The sequence below is a fragment of the Rattus norvegicus genome, chromosome 17 (assembly GCF_021556685.1).
Source record: "Rattus norvegicus strain SHRSP/BbbUtx chromosome 17, alternate assembly SHRSP_T2T, whole genome shotgun sequence".
Taxonomy (NCBI): Eukaryota; Metazoa; Chordata; class Mammalia; order Rodentia; family Muridae; genus Rattus; species Rattus norvegicus.
In genome coordinates this window covers 41,360,273-41,377,598 of record NC_141550.1, presented here as the reverse complement: position 1 = coordinate 41,377,598, position 17,326 = coordinate 41,360,273, and the positions used below count along the sequence as shown (strand labels likewise).

At 41.0% G+C, this 17,326-nt stretch overlaps 1 protein-coding gene across 6 annotated transcripts in view; it reads left to right on the top strand.

Moving 5' to 3' along the window:
• The first annotated feature begins 779 nt into the window (after window positions 1-779).
• Window positions 780-17,326, top strand: part of Slc17a1 (solute carrier family 17 member 1) — a 34,773-nt gene continuing 18,226 nt past the window's right edge. For 2 of the 6 annotated variants that reach the window (XR_015640625.1, XM_087589732.1), the window contains exons 1-10: window positions 797-882; window positions 3,774-3,842; window positions 5,881-6,053; window positions 6,796-7,029; window positions 7,110-7,197; window positions 7,905-7,991; window positions 10,002-10,120; window positions 10,222-10,383; window positions 11,667-11,799; window positions 11,891-12,038. Coding sequence is in view for 3 of the 6 variants with exons in the window: in XM_087589732.1 (XP_087445858.1) it covers window positions 3,815-3,842; window positions 5,881-6,053; window positions 6,796-7,029; window positions 7,110-7,197; window positions 7,905-7,991; window positions 10,002-10,120; window positions 10,222-10,383; window positions 11,667-11,799; window positions 11,891-12,038 (1,172 nt within the window). In the remaining 3 variants the exon portion in view is untranslated. Of the gene's footprint in view, window positions 883-963; window positions 1,473-3,773; window positions 3,843-5,880; window positions 6,054-6,795; window positions 7,030-7,109; window positions 7,198-7,904; window positions 7,992-10,001; window positions 10,121-10,221; window positions 10,384-11,666; window positions 11,800-11,890; window positions 12,039-17,326 lie in introns of those variants that run through there. The other 4 variants (XR_015640626.1, XM_087589733.1, XR_015640627.1 and 1 more) reach the window with 3 other exon arrangements.

Genomic DNA, 17,326 nt, shown 5'->3' with positions numbered 1-17,326 from the left:
AGACTGTTCTGTTTCTTTTGTATGTCTGAACTTTCCGTGATAAACCCCTAAGGTAAAAATTTAATGAGTGAAACATGGAATCCGGATGAAGCAATTTCAGAGTGTTGTGAGGCAATAGACAATGGAGCCAGCAAACAGAAAAATGGGTCCCTCTTGTGTAATTTGTACCTAGAACTTAGGACGTTGGTGCCAAGTGGGAGTGTTGTCTACTCACGAGGTGAACATTGGACAACTACTAACTTGGAGCTTTCAATCATTAAAAAGTTCCCCTTTCCAGAAAGTACCAGAAGCCGCCAGCTATATGAGTAGATAGTACAGACTTCTTGGGCACACAGAGGATCAACACATCTAATAATCACAACTCCAGCCGAGTAACAGGACAAAGCTCCTTGGCAAAGGTTTTCTTTCCCCTCCCTCTCCTTCCCTTCCTTTTCTCCCTTCTCCTTCCTTTTCTGATCGTGTCTTATCATGCATCTGGGGCTTCCCTGGCCCTTGTTATGTAGCCCAGACTGGCCTCAAACTCATATCCTCTTGCCTTGGCCTCAAGTACAGGGCTCACAGGCCCTCACCACCTTTGGCCACAGCATTTATTTAAGGGGGGGGGGGTGATTCAAGCCATGGAGAATCTGCTGTCAACTACTGACATGCGTTGAAAAAGCATAATAAAATTAAAACGTTTACGTGTATTAGTGAATCATCAACAGTGAAAATTATCCAACTCAAGGCGTAGATGGTACTAACTGATCAGTAGATTACAATTCAATTCAAAAGATTGGGAAGAGCCCGGAGCTGAACCAGGAGAAGCCACAGGACATGTCACGGCTTTGAGAGGCAGGCCCTAAGAAAAGGTGCAGCTTTCTGAGCACATCAAATGTCAAAGAGGTATGATCTCTGAGGAGTTAGGAAGGAGGAAGGAGGGTATGGGAGGGGAAAGGGAAGGGGGGCAAAGGAGGAGGAAGGGAGAGAGGAGGATTGAAGGAGGGAGAGAGGCAGCGAGGGAGGGAGGAAGGGAAGAGAGGGTAGAAGGGAAAGAATAGGCAGGAGGAGAAAAGGAAGGAAGAGATGGTTGGAGGAGGGAAAAGATAATAAAGCTGAAAGGAATGGGTAAAGCTGTAGCATTTTGGTGACAATCCATGGAATTCCAAAGGCCTCCTCAATGGAGACATCTTAGGAACATTTCCAAAAGGCATTCTCCATCCTGCCTTGGCTGAAGAGTATGGGATCTGTTTATTAAATCTTGAAATTGTTCCAATCAGTTCCCGGAGGTTCTAGTCAGGTAGATCCCAAGACTCATCTTCTCCTCAGAAGACACAAGGCCAGAGCAAATGTAAAGTTAAAAATTAAACATTATCCTTGTCATGGTGAGGTCAAAGGATTTGGTATAGAATTTACCAGCAAGTAGGAGGACTTTCTCACTAAAGTGGAGCGAAAAGTCTCCCTGGAAGGAGGAAGGGCTGTTCTCTCTTAATCAGGTCAGTGGGACTCTTGTTGTGTGCCAAATGAAGTGAACATCTAATTCTTCAGAGGGTTTTGGGGTCCTTTCCTGGTAGATAATTTCCCAAGGTAATTAACAATGTGGGCAAAAAATATTTTAGAGGAATTCATTTGTCTTTTGAGGCTTCTCTTGAAGAAAGGGAAAAGAGTTTTAGGAATGAGTGTGAAGTGTGAGTTACTCTCAAGGACATAAGGAAAGCAATGAGGTGGGCTGTGTAATGAACTGTCTGTGACTGCTGTGGTGTGACACTAGTGGAGGGACAGGGTAAATGTGCATAGCCTGCGTGGTATCCTTGGCTGCGAGTGGGTACCCTGTGTGGTGTGTGTAACTTGTGCACGTGTGTCATTATATGTTATAGAGATAGATGTAGGTTTGGTTTGTGCATGGAGATGTTTCTGCTGCATGTGAGAGGGGGTGTTGTACTATTTGCGTATGTTGTATATGTGTATAAGATATGCACTTACATGTGGCTTGTGTATGTATGGTGTGTGTGTCATATATTTGGGTGTATAGTATGCATGTACTGGGTTTGTGCATAGTGTTTATGTGTACTATGTATGTAATGTGTTCTTGTGCATATAGTTTGTGTGTAGCATAGTTATGTGTGTGGTAAGAACATATTGTGTGGATAATATATACGTATACTGTGTTGCATGTATAGTGTGTATGTGGTTTTCTGTCTGTGTGTATGTGTAGTATTGAGGTATTGCATTATATGAATATCATATGTATTGTGCTTCTTCCTGTGTGTAGTGTTTGTGTGTATATAATTTCTTTCTGTTTATAGTATGTTTATGAGTGCATAATATTTCTGTGTATGTATTATTTGTGCTCTGTGTTGTATGTATAGCATTTTAGTGTTTCTCTGTGTATGTAGTATGTGTGTAGTGTTTGTATATATGTCTAGCATAGGTATATTGCTTATGTGTCTGTAATGCTAATGTTTCTATGTATGATATGTGTGTAAAGTATTTGTGTATTGTTATATGCATAGTATATGTATAGTGTTTCTGTGTGTAGTGTATATGTGTAAAAGTGTGTGTGTAGTATCTGTGTATTGTGTTCTATATATAGTATGTGTGTAATATTTCTCTCTCTTTCCGTGTGTGTGTGTGTGTGTGTGTCTGTGTGTGTGTGTGTGTCTGTGTGTGTATACATGTGTAGTGAATCTGTATTGTGTTGTGTGTATCCTTGGCTGCAAGTGGGTACCCTGTGTGGTGTGTGTAATTTGTGCACATGTGTCATTATATGTTATAGAGATAGATGTAGGTTTGGTTTGTGCATGGAGATGTTTCTGCTTCATGTGAGAAGGGGTGTTGTACTATTTGTGTGTGTTGTATATGTGTTGTTATATGTGTGTTGATATGCACTTGCATGTGACTTGTGTATGTATGCTGTGTGTGTCATATATTTGGGTGTATAGTATGCATGTACTGGGTTTGTGCATAGTGTTTATGTGTACTGTGTATGTAATGTGTTCTTACAATAACAATAAACAGAAGCTCAAAAGAAGCTCCAATGTGTGAAAATCATGGTTGATGCTCTACTCATTCTAGAATGTTTCAAATACACAAATTGTAGGTGTCTGGGTCACCTACATGTGAGGGTCATGTGAACTGATAAAGTCAGATCCCAAATTCTAGGTTCACAGCTTATGTGGCAATTGAATTTTAACTTATCCTTATCGCCAGCACCAGCAGCAGCAGCAGATGCAGGCTTGGCTGCAGTAAGTCACTGAGGCTACAGACAGGTTTACTTGGGGCTGTGGAGAATGATCTATCTCCAGAGAGATAAGATAATAAGAAGACAGTCATATTTCACTGCTCTTAAGGTACAGAAAATGACTTATACTTATATTTACGTCTTTCCCAGTATTTGGCCACTTTGTACATATACATTTCTAACCACTACAGTGTCTTTCTCCCAATGGCTTTCTGTCAATTTGCCTTACTGGGCAAGCATACTGGCAGCAAATGTCCTCAATTTTTATTTCTTTAATTTAATTTTATTTCTATTTTTTATTGGGTTAAACAAAAAAATCCCTGGGTTGTCAGAGCTGCTTGTTTTCTATAGTTATCAGATTTTCTATATATTTTAAACAAACAACAACAACAAAAATCATGAGAGTGGAATTTAACTAAGGCCTTAAGGGAGGTGACAGGACACTGCCTCTCTCAGTGAGTCATCCTTTGATCCTGGTTTTCAGTCAGAGAGAAGTCCTGGGCGCTTGGTCAGTTGCTTCCTGAATTGTGTTGACCAGTGTGTTTTGTACCTACAGTGGATGGAGACCAAGTCCATCAATTAGAAGATAAGTCTCAAATGGAGAACCGGTGCCTCCCCAAGAAAGGTAGTGCTGTCCCACTGTCCACTAGTCCACCCTCTAAACACAATACCACTGATGGCATGAGAGAGATATATTCTCTGGAAACATAAACAGAAAATTTCAAGAAAGACAGTGTTTTTACATGATGCTTAATGTTTTTCTGACATCCCATAACTATGATGCACCTAACAACACAAATATTTGCATTTAAAATTTATAGTTTAAAACTCAATATTTGTTCAGCTGAACTTCAAACCATTGTGGATTCGTGTCATTTTTCTCTTATAGAATTTTAATCTTTTTAGTTGTGTCCCAGGCCTGTCCCATTATTTAGTGGTGGCAGTCGTAGGGGGATCCATTCTGTTACTTTGGCAAGTCCACAGATAGATACTGTGCCCCAACTGGATTGCTCCTATAAGGTTTTGATTAAGATGGTGAGATTTTAAAATTTGAAGTAATGAGCTTTTGATGAGGCTTAAATGTGGTTTGGGATGCTTAGGATGAGTTGACTGTGTTTTACATGTGTGATAAACACAAACGGGTAGACCACGATAGGCAGAATTCTAATATTGCCCCTAAGAGATTCCAACCCTGGTACATGCAAAGGGTTTCCCAGTTAAATAGGGAAATTATCCAGGTGAAAGTGATTGAATCACGCGAGCCTTTAGAGGTCACAGATGGAGCCATCAGACAGATGTGAGGCAGGTCTGGCATGGTAAAGATTAACCCATGCTAGTTTTGAAGATAGGAGAGGCCATGCAGATTATTTTTGTCTGTTTGGGGATTTCAAAACAGCCTTTTGTGACTAGTTTCTTTAGCTTAGCATGTTTGGCTAAGATGAATCCAGACGGTTGGGTCTTTCAGTGCCTCCTTCCTTTTTAATTCTGAGCAATATGCTTTATGTTAGCACAACACAGTGTGTTTATTCTTTCTAAACATTCTGTTATTTTGAATAAAACTGATGCAAACATTTTCCTACAAGTCTTTTTATGAGCATATGTTAATTTTTCCTGGGAGAATTCTTCGAAGCAGATATTCTTTCCCTTCATTGAATTATATTAGTTCATTTACCAAAAAAAAAAAAAGTTTAGAAGCTGAGGAGATGGATCTGTCAGAAAATCATTTGCAGCACTAGAGCCTGTGTTCAGATCTCCAGCATCCATCCATATAAAAAGTGAGGTGTGATAATATGTCCTTTGATTCTGGTACTGGGGAGACAGATAGGAGAGGATTCCTGGAGCTTGTTGGCCAGACAGTCTAGTCTAACTAGAGAGTTCCAGGTTCTTTAAGAGGCACTTTCTCAAAAACTAAGGTGGATAAAAATGAAGAGCAAAGCGAAAGACACTCAACATTGACCTCTGGACTCCACATATGTGCAACCACCTTCCCCCAATATGAGCATGTATGCAAACATGCAACACACACACATACACACACACCTACATATATACACACCCACACACCTACATATACACACAGGTACACACACAGACCTACACCTACACACACACACACACACACACACACACACACACACACACACACACACTATTTAGTTGTAGACCCACATGTATTTCTGTACTCCCTGCTTTTTCCTACTGGTGAATGTGCTTGGTTTTATACCAATACTACATTATAGCTTGATAATGTCCCAGTAAATTTACCTTCTTGAGGAAAAAATTTTCTCACTGTGCAAATATGAGTTTCTCAACCAGAGTATTCATATCAGTTTGAAAATGAAAGTGTTTTCTTTGAGAGAAAATACCATTGATATTGGTAAAGGGACTTAATTCCAAAGGTATTAATCAAAGGTCCCTTTAAAATAGACGTACACCAAAACACTTGGTGAGACATATTCTGAGACATTCTAATTAGAACCATGTCTTAAAGTAAGAGGAAATTAATAAATCAGTTCCACATTTTCCCGTTATATGATAATTTCTAGAAGGATGTTTTACAACAAAATTTTAATTTACTATCTATGATATCTAGGGTTGCAAATACCTGAATATTTAACTTTAACTGTGTTGCTAATTGAGTTTTTTTTTTTTTGACTTCTCAGTTCCAGGTTTCTGTTCCTTTCGGTATGGACTGGCTATCCTTTTGCACTTCTGTAACATTGTCATCATGGCTCAGCGAGTGTGCCTGAACCTCACAATGGTAGCCATGGTGAATAAAACAGAGCCACCCCATTTATCTAACAAGTCTGTAGCAGAGATGCTGGATAATGTAAAGGTATATTGAGAGTACAAAGTGCAAGTTTAAAACTTCAACTTGTTAGCTAATTTCTACAGAGGTCAAATATTATTGGCAAGATAATAGTAATAATTAGAAAATGAAGCTTAAGCTCTAAATGTGGGCAATGGCATTCAGTAGGCTGGGGTCTCAGAATGAATAAAAAGAGGAAACAGGCTGGGCATCCCCATTCATTTCTTTGTTCTTACTAACTATGGATGCAAGGCAACCAATTCTTTAGACTCCCCCCGTCCTACCCCCCATACTGTCATAACTGACTTGCTGGGATGACCAGCATTGTGGAATTATGACCAAAATAAAACCTTCCTTTCTTAAGTTGCTTTTGTTCAGTATTTTGTGACATTGAAGAGAAAAACAAACAACACAGCACATAAAAACAAACATAAGCTCTATGTCTATACTGCTCACATCCCCAAGATATATTATTATGTGTTTGTTAATATCTCCAAAACCCAAAAGAATTTGAAACCTTTCTGGTCCCAAGCATTTCATATATTTGGAAACATATAATTGGAAACATCAATGATAATATATAAATATATAAATATCAATATGCAAAATGACATTATAAAATGATAAAGTTGTTGGGGGGGATCTTTAGAAAGAAGTGGGAACTCCTTTACAGAGATTGAGTAGGGATTGCACACTCCTGGGCCCCAAAAGCACCAGATTACATCTCTAATGCAGGATTCTTAGACTTGTCTCCCTTTCTTTCTTTTAGAACCCTGTGCATTCCTGGAGTCTTGATATTCAAGGGCTTATTCTCAGTTCTGTCTTCTTGGGTATGGTTGTGATTCAAGTTCCTGTTGGGTACCTATCTGGAGCATACCCAATGAAGAAAATAATTGGGTCTTCATTGTTCCTCAGCTCTGTGCTGTCCCTGCTCATCCCACCAGCTGCACAAGTCGGAGCAGCTTTGGTCATTGTATGCCGAGTACTCCAAGGAATAGCCCAGGTATTAAGACATGGTTAAAGTAGACACAGAGTTTGAATTCAGAGTATTAGAATTAGAAGGTCCTCATCGTTTCATTTCAGGGAGCAGTGTCAACAGGCCAGCATGGAATATGGGTCAAATGGGCACCTCCCTTGGAACGAGGCAGACTTACCTCTATGACTCTATCAGGTAAGTACTTAAGAATGGCCAGGCCCTGTTTTCGTCTTATGGCATGTTCTTTCTGAGAGCCTTTAAAAACATATGCTTTGAATTGTTGGGCTCTTCAGAAACATCTCCTGCAATATTCTTGCTTTAATTAGGGATGGGGAGATGGCTTAGTGAACAAAGGGTTTGCCACACAAGCATGAGAACCCTAGACCAATGTCAAATACCAGGCACAACAGCACACATCTATAACTCCAGCACAGTTGGTGTAGAGACAGGCCAGGGGCTCACTGATCAGTCAACCCCACTAAAACAGTGAGGTCTAATTTTGGTGGAAGACCTTATCTCAAACAATGTAGAGACTAAGAGGAAAAAAAAACTCCATCAACCTCTAGCCTCCAAATGAATGTACATGTGTGTGTATGTGCGGGCGCGCGGGCGCACACACACACACACACACACACACACACACACACATACATGCATAAACAGGGAATCTGTTTAGAATGAAAAAGAGGTGTTCTTAATTCAAACGAGAGAGAGAGAGCGAGAGCGAGAGCGAGAGAGAGAGAGAGAGAGAGAGAGAGAGAACAACACTTTCTCCAATCCTCCTGAGCATTATGAAACATTAACTTCTTTCATTGGAGATTGTTCATTACAGATGCTTATTAGCTCAACTTTCAGATGTCTTTGTCAATTTAACAAGTGTGTCTTCTGTGCCTTTTGATTAGGGTTTGTAATGGGACCATTTATTGCCCTGCTTGTGAGTGGCTTCATCTGTGATCTTCTGGGTTGGCCCATGGTTTTCTACATCTTTGGTGAGTCTCTTTTTATAAAACCTCAGCAAGTCATTAAAATATAAGAATACACAAGGGTTGGGGATTTAGCTCAGTGGTAGAGCGCTTGCCTAGGAAGCGCAAGGCCCTGGGTTCGGTCCCCAGCTCCGAAAAAAAGAACCAAAAAAAAAAAAAAAAGAATACACAAAAATCCAAATTTACTATTTATACGAAACCCCTATCTTAAAAATCTTCATAGTCTTCACTGAGGGAAAGAGAAGTCAACATTGAAGAGGGCCAATGACCAGAAATGCAATTCATAATCTCTTAGCCAGTCTACATAACAACATGTTCACAGTGTGGTACATCTTATGTAGAAAGCTCTCTAAAGCTCTCTGGGGGACAAACTGTCATAGCATTACCTATTCTAATTTCTGAAAGGTCATAGGATGAGTATGTTATATATAATCTACACCTGCAATGCTAGGCCATAACCGAACATAATGTGTCTCCAGAGAAAAATACACTGCACAAGAATAAACAGAATAAGAACATATATTGCCAAGTGAATTATGATGTTGCCTTTGGATTTCAAGCTGTACTGCTTGCCCCTTTTGACTAACTTCCTCCAACAAGACTCCATCCACTTCTCAACCTTTCACACCAGTGCTACCAGCTGGGAATCAAGTATTCAAACATAAGAATTTTTTTTTTGGCAAACTTTGGATTTATTTACTGGCTTAGTAACTTTTCTATTGACCAAACCACTATGACCAAAGCAATTCATTTAACAAAAGTATTTAATTAGAGGACTTGTTTACAGTTTGAGAGAGTAAGTTCATGATTATAAGGGTGGCAAACAGGGCAGCAGGCAGTCAAGCACGGCACTAAACAGTATCTGAGAGCTTACATTATGAGACTACAAACATGAGGCAGAAAAAGAGAGAGAGAGAGAGAGAGAGAGAGACAGAGAGAGACAGAGAGAGACAGAGAGACAGAGAGAGACAGAGAGAGAGACAGAGAGAGAGAGACAGAGAGAGACAGAGAGACAGAGACAGAGAGAGAGAACTGGAATGGAATGGCGTGGACTTTTGAAACCACAAAAACAATCCCAGTAATACACTTCTTCCAACAAGACCATACTTCCTCCTATAAGGCTACCTTATTCTTCCCACACACTGAGGACCAAACATTCAAACATGTAAATTTATGTGGGCCATTTTCATTCAAACCACTACATTTACCAAGCAATTACTTTGAAAGACAGGCTGTGGAATTATAGAGACAAGTCACAATGTAAATTTAGGTTACAAGAGATACCACTGTTCCTAATCCTAAGAGAACAAGTGAGCCAGAGTTGTCAAAACCCATCACAAAATCTCATAGACTGGATGCCTGAAGAATGCCTGGTTATTCGCAAAGAACACACATAAGGAGGTATCTCTAGGGGGGAGATGTTTCAGGTTTGAAAAGATACCCTAACTCCCTAACTCTCTCCCTCTCATCCCTTTCCAGACTTTCTGTTTACCAAATTACAGGAAAGCTCGGGGGGTGGAAGGAAGGGCTGTTGATGTTTCTTTATGCCATCTATGGCTAAGTCAGTGGGAAGAGGGACAGATTGAATGTAGGGCCACAGCAAATGCCTATTCCCCACACTATGCTAAAGGCAGTCATTATCAGGCAATTATCGGGCACCACACTCATCCTCAATAGCAATGGTGATTAGGAACTGGGCTCTGTAAATGCCTGGTTTGGAATGCTCCTGAAGTAAAGAGGCACTACAAGTCTGGAACTACCAAGGTCCAACATTAGGGAAACTTAGGTGAGTGGGGGATTAGGACTGACCACTGGGCTCACCAACACTTCAGCATTTCAGTAAAATTCATTCTACATCAAGGGTTAGCTGTGATTACAAAGAAGACTGTCAAAGTCTGAGCCTCACAGGGTTTTAGAGAAGAAAGAAATCACCTGGAATCTTAGACTTATGCTCTGAAATGTGTTTGATCCAGAACTCTACATAGAGCTTCCTTTTAACATGTATCTCTTTAACAGGTATTGTTGGGTGTGTTCTGAGTCTTTTCTGGTTCATCCTTTTCTTTGATGACCCCAACAACCACCCATATATGAGCAGCAGTGAGAAGGATTACATCACATCCTCTCTCATGCAACAGGTAGAACTCCGAGCTCTCTTTGGGCATCTTCTAGATTCTGCTCCAAACAAAACACATTCCAGCTGATCCTCACTCAGAGTGATTCTTGATTTATTTTCCAGGTGCACTCGGGCAGACAATCTCTGCCAATCAAAGCTATGCTTAAGTCTCTTCCACTCTGGGCCATTATCCTCAATAGCTTTGCTTTCATATGGTCGAACAATCTTCTGGTTACATACACGCCAACATTTATTAGCACCACGCTTCATGTTAATGTTAGAGAGGTAAGTGTACCATTTGTTCTCATTTTTAACTTTGTGAACTATTCCTCTTTATCTTTCCGTGTCCTGTGACCGTCATTCAGTCTTTGCCTACTTCCTGCACTGACTAGTCACCTGGAGATGCATGGTTTCCTACATGTGTGCTCTGCCCACACAAAGGGTGTTGGTATAAATCATGTCTGGAACATCAATGATACACATGTATCCACGTTCACACAGTTCCCCAGCTCCCCTTAATATATGTCTTTGGTATGTTACTTAACACATAAGTTAGTATAGTGGTGAATGCCTGCCTACCATCTCAGCACCTAGGAACCTGAAGTAGGCAGATTGCTCTAACTTTGAGGCTAACTTGGGTCAGAGTATGAGATTTTTATCTCAAAGAAGAAAGGGAGGAGGAGGAGGAGGAGCAGGAGCAGGAGGAGGAGGAAAAATTGACAGTACCATTCCCTTCAGGGGGATGATAGCAGTTATTGAGCCAGTGCTGGCCACCATGACTAGGTGGCTAGTCAGTGCAGGATGTAGGCAAAGACTGAATGATGGTCCTAGGACACGGAAAGATAAAGAGGAATAATTCACAACTCTTGTCAACTCATTGTCTCAGAATAAAACCACAACTCGCAGGCTTATGCTAGGAACTTTCCACAATTTGATATCAAAGTATCAAAAAAGGATGAAAATGGAGTGTGGACTCCCAGCAGTCGAACTTTCTATCATGTACTTACCTCTTTGTCCTAGTGGCCAGCATAGTGCTTTGCTCACACAAGCTCTCACTGACTCAACTTCATCTTACTGAAACCATGGAGTCATTCTTAGAGCTTACCATGGCCAGTTAGAGAATTCTTGCGATTGTCTGTCATCAAGACAATCTATATCATCTCTCTCATTTTCCTCAGGGCTGACACATCCTGTTCTCAGCTGTGTTTTCTTGCGGTTTTCCAGATCTCATGATACCAAAAACAAACAAACAAAAATTATAGAAGATGATGACAATTGTTACTAACCTCAAAATGTTTCTCTTTGCATTGGAATTCATGGTCCCAGTCACAGCCCTGCTGTATATACCTGGATGGTTTCCTGTATCAAAGTACATGCTTAATTCATTCGATAATTATATGGGACAAGGGACTGATCCCAGCACCTTGTGCATGACCTACAAGAACTCTTATCACAGAGTCACATCCTCAACTCCAGAGTACACATTAGTTACTGAATTTCAATGGAACCAGTGACCATCCAGGATACCTTCTTCACCATTTGCACTCAGAATGATGTTTCCTCCTCAGAATGGGCTGCTGTCCAGCCTCCCCTATCTGCTTGCCTACATCTGTGGTATCGTAGCAGGTCAGATGTCAGACTTCCTCCTGTCAAGGAAGATTTTCAGCGTAGTTGCTGTCCGGAAACTCTTCACCACACTAGGTAAGGAACAGTCAGGACAGACAAACACATGGGCAGTCCTTCAGCCCTCTGTGCAGAAACACCTAGCTGTATGCTCTGGATCTCTCTGCAGGGATTTTCTGTCCTGTGATTTTTGTCGTGTGCCTGCTCTACCTGAGCTACAACTTCTACAGCACCGTCATTTTCCTTACACTTGCCAACTCGACACTTAGCTTTTCCTTCTGTGGACAACTTATCAATGCCTTGGATATTGCTCCCAGGTAGGGTTCTCTTAAAACTTATTTATTTTTGTGTCAATAAATAAAACTGCATGGATTTATTATGTAGAGCATGATGTTTTGAAATGGATGCATTATAGAATGGTTAAATGGAACTAAGTAACATATATATTGTTCATATAGTTCCTTTTTGTTTGAGGTGAGAATGTTTAAAATCTACCATAGTAGCAGTTTTCAAGCATACGATGTATTGCTGTTAACTGTAGTCACTGCGTTCTTTGGTGATCTATTGAACTTATTCCTTTTGATTGAAATTTTGTATGTTTCAGCCAGTATCTTCTTAAATATCTCCCTTCACCCCCAGACTCTATAACACCCATTCTAATCTCTGCTTGATGAATTCAACTTTTCTATATTTCACATATACATGACATTATGTCACTTGTCTGTGAATTGCTTATTTCAGACAACATTATATCTTCAAGGCTTATCCATATTGTTAAAAAAATTGACAGCATTCAATGTGCATGCAGACCACATAGCCTTTCTACATTTAGAGATTGCCATTGTCTCTAGTAGCTGCACTAATTCAAGTTTCTACCTGTCGCCAACACTTCTCTCTCGTCTTTTCTGTAAGAGCCATCTAGGAGGAGTAGGTACAAGGTAGACTCTCACTATATTTTGAACCTGCTTTTCTTTGATAGTTAGTGATCTTAAACATGTCTCTGTGTGAGTGTGTTGGCCATTTTTAGGTCGTTTTGGGGAAGTATCTGTTTGTTTTCTCTGAATAAGTTTAATTAGGTTGACACTGAGTTGTATTTCTGATGTATTTCAAATAATGATCCCCTTTCAAGTGTGTAATTTACATTTTCCCCATTGCATTGGTTGTTTGCTCATTGTTTCCTTGGCTTTGTAGAATATCTATAGTTTGCAGTAATTCCTTTTATTGCTTGAGATTTTTTTTTTAGTTGTATCAAAAAAAATCATTGTCCAGACTTAAGTCTTGTGTCAACGAGGGTGCTGAGGGTACCTGGAAAAGAATGGGGGACAAGAGACATGAAGAAGGACACCAAGACAAGATTCTGATCAAGGCGACAATTTTATTTTTCCCCAAGGCTGAATTTATACCATAACAGGGGTAACAGAAAGAGGGGGGAAGTATGAAACATTTACGCAGGCCAAGGACACAGTATTCGTGTGGTCAGGGAATCGGCTGATGTTGACAGGATGTCAGAAAGTCACAGGTTTGTCATATCTATTAGTCAGCAGGATGTTGGTTTTTCAGAAAGGTTACGGGTCATCACATTGGGTATCTTGATGTATCATATTATTATTCATCTTGACCACCAGATTTGTATTAGTCTTCTGCAGCTGACTGGGGATTTTCCATGAACCCAGTCATACTTAATTCTAACCATAATAATAACATCAATAATGGAGGGTTTCAAGGGCATCGCTCCCAACATCTTCCCCTTCCTTAGAGTCAAATGAAAAGGTAGCCAAATGGTTGTACTGTCCTGGAATGAGCCCCTTGGGAACTGTGTCTGTCTTAGGTTGGAGTGATATTTGTCACATGGCCAAGAGAATCTTGTGACCAGGGTCCGTCATGGGATAAGGCAGCAGCTAATGGCGGCCCTCTTAGGCCTTTTATTTGTGAATATATCACTCTCTTACCTGTCATTGACTGTCCAGCTCAGCATGCAGGGGTGACAATTCATTGATTTTTCAGCAAAGGCATCAGGACAGCAGGCAGAAAAGAATGTTGGCCTCATTTGGCTAGAGGACAAAAATGTCCTTGCCTGGGCTGGGAGGAGATGTGTAGGTGAGCTTGGCCATCATCAAAGCATCCTCCATAGCTAGCCTATGATAATATACCTGAATAGGTTTTGTTGCTATATTATCTACCTGTTGTTTAATAAAGCTGGTTAAATGATTAAATGTCCAACTACCAAAAGATATAAGCAAAAGAAGGACTACTAGGGGGCCCAACAGAGAGGGAAGCAGGGTGGACAACCAAGGAGAGGTGGAGAATCAATTTTGATACCAGTACTCAGCCTTTTCTCTTTCTTGTTTTCTCTTTTTTAATCCTTTTCTGACCTTTTTCATGCTCTCTTTCACCATATTCTAAGACACAGGAAGTATCCAAACACTGCCTTTCTCTCACAACCCAGAATTCAGTGTGATCACTCAAAGTTGAGAAATTAAAGATAGAAAGCCAATCAGAAATAAATACACTTGTTAGCATGTAGGTTTACGTAAAAGAGGGGCCAGACAATTGTTCTTTCTGATTAACCTCTGACTCTTAAAGACAGTGTGGTTCAAAATTAAAATATTCAGATATACTTGAAACTCTGCTCCATATTTGATAGATGTGGAAGTTTAAAAATTGAATGAATTTATATGATTGTAAATGTTTACCATGAAATATCACACAGAAGGGATGCCACCAGGCAGGGAATTACAATTTTCACTGATATTAAACACCTTAAATAATTTGGAGAAACCTCAGCATTGAATTATAACCATCAGGGGAAAAAAGACATTAATAGGTATCCCATGCATGTTATATCAGAAAAAGCAAACCCCAACTCAGTGCTATACAATATCAATAATTGAAAATTAAATAATATGTTGAAAATTAAATAACATGGAGGGAAAAGATAACATGTTGACTGCCATTGTTGACATTCAGAAAATAATTCCAATAGACAATTAAATTTGGGTTCCTGCAACTATCGTAATTGCATTATACAAAAAGCCAAACCCTAAGAAAGGTATCTCATTGTGGAAGAACACATATCTCAGCTGTCCTGGAGTGGGTGACAGAGCTTCCAGTTCTTCTTATGCGATGGCAATGGTGCAATTCTTTGAGCAAGCAGCTCCTCTCAGGTGAGTGCAGGCTGTAGATGAAGTCGCGTGCGCCTCCATGGACTCCTTCTTGGGGTGAGTGCCCAGAAGCCGAGGAGTAGGAATGTACAGGTTCTTTTAACAATTTTATGGTAAATATAATCCCTGTATCAGCACCTGACTGAAACATTCTAAGATCTCAAGTATATTAACGTGTTCAATCCTGGCTTTGACTCACAGAGGTAAATTTAATATTTAGGGGATGCAACATTCCCTTGTTTTAGAATTAGAACCTTCACAACGGGAATCTGAGACATGTACATTAGTAGGATGGCAGGTATTATAAGTCAAACAACACAGTGTATTAGGTGATAAAATTCTTAGGAACAAGGGAAAGGGGCTGGGCAAGAAAGCTAGGGGGTGGCCCATGGAGAGCTGGTGGAACAACCAGATCAGGTGACAAACAGCATTCAGTCACACAGCTAAACGAGGAAGCTTTCTTGGGACAAAAAGGCCAGTGCAAAGACAAGCACAAGCTTTGTGCCTGTGAAACAGAAAGGCGAGCAGAGGGGCAGCTGGAGTCTGTTACTGGCTGTCTCTCTGGACCTAGATTCTCCCTTAAGGAGTACCTCCCTTCTCTGTCAGCTCTGTGGCTCTGCCTCTTAAGAGACCCAGCCTCTGAAGGACACTAGGCTTCCAGTAAGAACTAATAACAAAAGGATGGAAAGATGGGTAGGACCTGGGTGATAGATGCCACGTGGCTGACAAAAGAATTGTATAGCTCTGTCTGCTTTAGGGGGGAAGTTTCTTCCAGGCTGTCAGACATGCCTGGCGACCTTGAGCCAAAAGACCAGAAGAAAATAGCATCTGAGTATTGAAGGAAGCTCGCCCAGGGGGGTGTGATCCGATTGAAGCCTCGGGTATCAGAGAGTAAGCTATAGTCAGAGATAACTGGCTATAAGGACTCTTTCTGCTGCCATTCCTGAGGCAGGAGTCACAGTTGAGCGGGACTTCCTGTCTCTTATATATAATAAAGAGTTTGCTAACACCGGAGTACTGATCTTTAATAGAAATATAGGCCTCCCCTGGAATTAGAAGCCTCTGAATTCCAGGACTTCAGTAGTAGCCCTTTACCAAGCCGTCTCACTGGGTCAGAGGACCATGGAAAAGAAAACATTGACCCTGACCTTGGCCAAAGCCTCCAGTCGGAGTAGCTGAAGAGCCGGTGCCCAGACTTTCTCCTCTCATCATCCTAGAGTAAAGCCTGTTCTGTCTGGCAAAACAAAGTTCCTCACAGTCTGCTGCAGACTCTTTCTGAAACTACTTTAAGGGCTTCCCTGCCCCCTAACCTGGGGCATTTTGACCACAGGGGCAGGAACTGACTGCTGCGGGGATAGATTCAGAGGCACTCTCTGTGTCAATGATGACTAATGGGAAAGGTTACTTAATGCTGGAGACTGACTCCTCTCTTGGAATAGGGCCAACAGATAAGGCAGACTCCCTTAAAGAACGTCTCTTAATGAACTCTCTCCTTCTGTGAACAAGTGTTGAAGGTCTAGCTACTGAAGGCAGCGACTGGAATTTTTTTTCAGGGCCAAAAGTCTCATAATAGTCTTAAAAAAAAAAAAAAAAAAAAACAAACCACTAACTCCATGCTATCTTTTTGCTGTCAAAGCATCAGCCCCGGCTGGGCTTATCACCTTGAAACTCCTCTTGTGACCGCTAGGCCTGAGCTGCGCCACTGCCCACGTGCAGCCTGCAGCTCTGGAGTTGTTACCCTCAGCCTGTCACCCTCAGCCCCACACTTCTCTATTCTGTGCCATCCCTTCTTTAGAAGCTGTGAATATCTAAGCAACAGGGAGATCCTTTCTTTAGGATCCAAGGCAAAGCTTTCAGGGTCTTGTTAATGCCTGCTTCAGACAGGATCACTCGCTAACCTGGAGTCCTTCATACACATGTGTAATGAACTGTTAACAGCTGCTAGACTGGGCAAGGGGAGCAAAGGGAGGGGCATTTCTCCTTGGGGAGGAGGCTCAAGAGAGAAAGACAAAACTCCCGGGCAGAAAACAATTTTTCTTAAGCAAATTATTTCCAAGTTAAACACCAAAGGGACCAAGTAAAATTCCTTGACAAACAAAACAGTTCTATGATTTCAAACACAGTTGTCAGTCCAAGTTCAAAAACGAAACAAAAGCCAAAGACACTCCACAATACCACAGAAAACAAACTAGACAAACAAAACCAAGACAAGGTGTCCTATTATCAATTTCCACAGATGCCTGATACCTTCAGTACTTGGCCCAAACTGCAGCTTAACCTTAGCTGCTTCCGGGATGAGGCAGACTATCTGATCCCACCTCCCAATAGGATACCAGAGTGTCCTCTAGATTACTTTCTCCTCCTAGAGCATCCTTTAGGGCCTGTGGCCTGTGACAACTAGCACGTCTGCCTGTCGCAGCACTTCACCGGACCCACAGCAACCA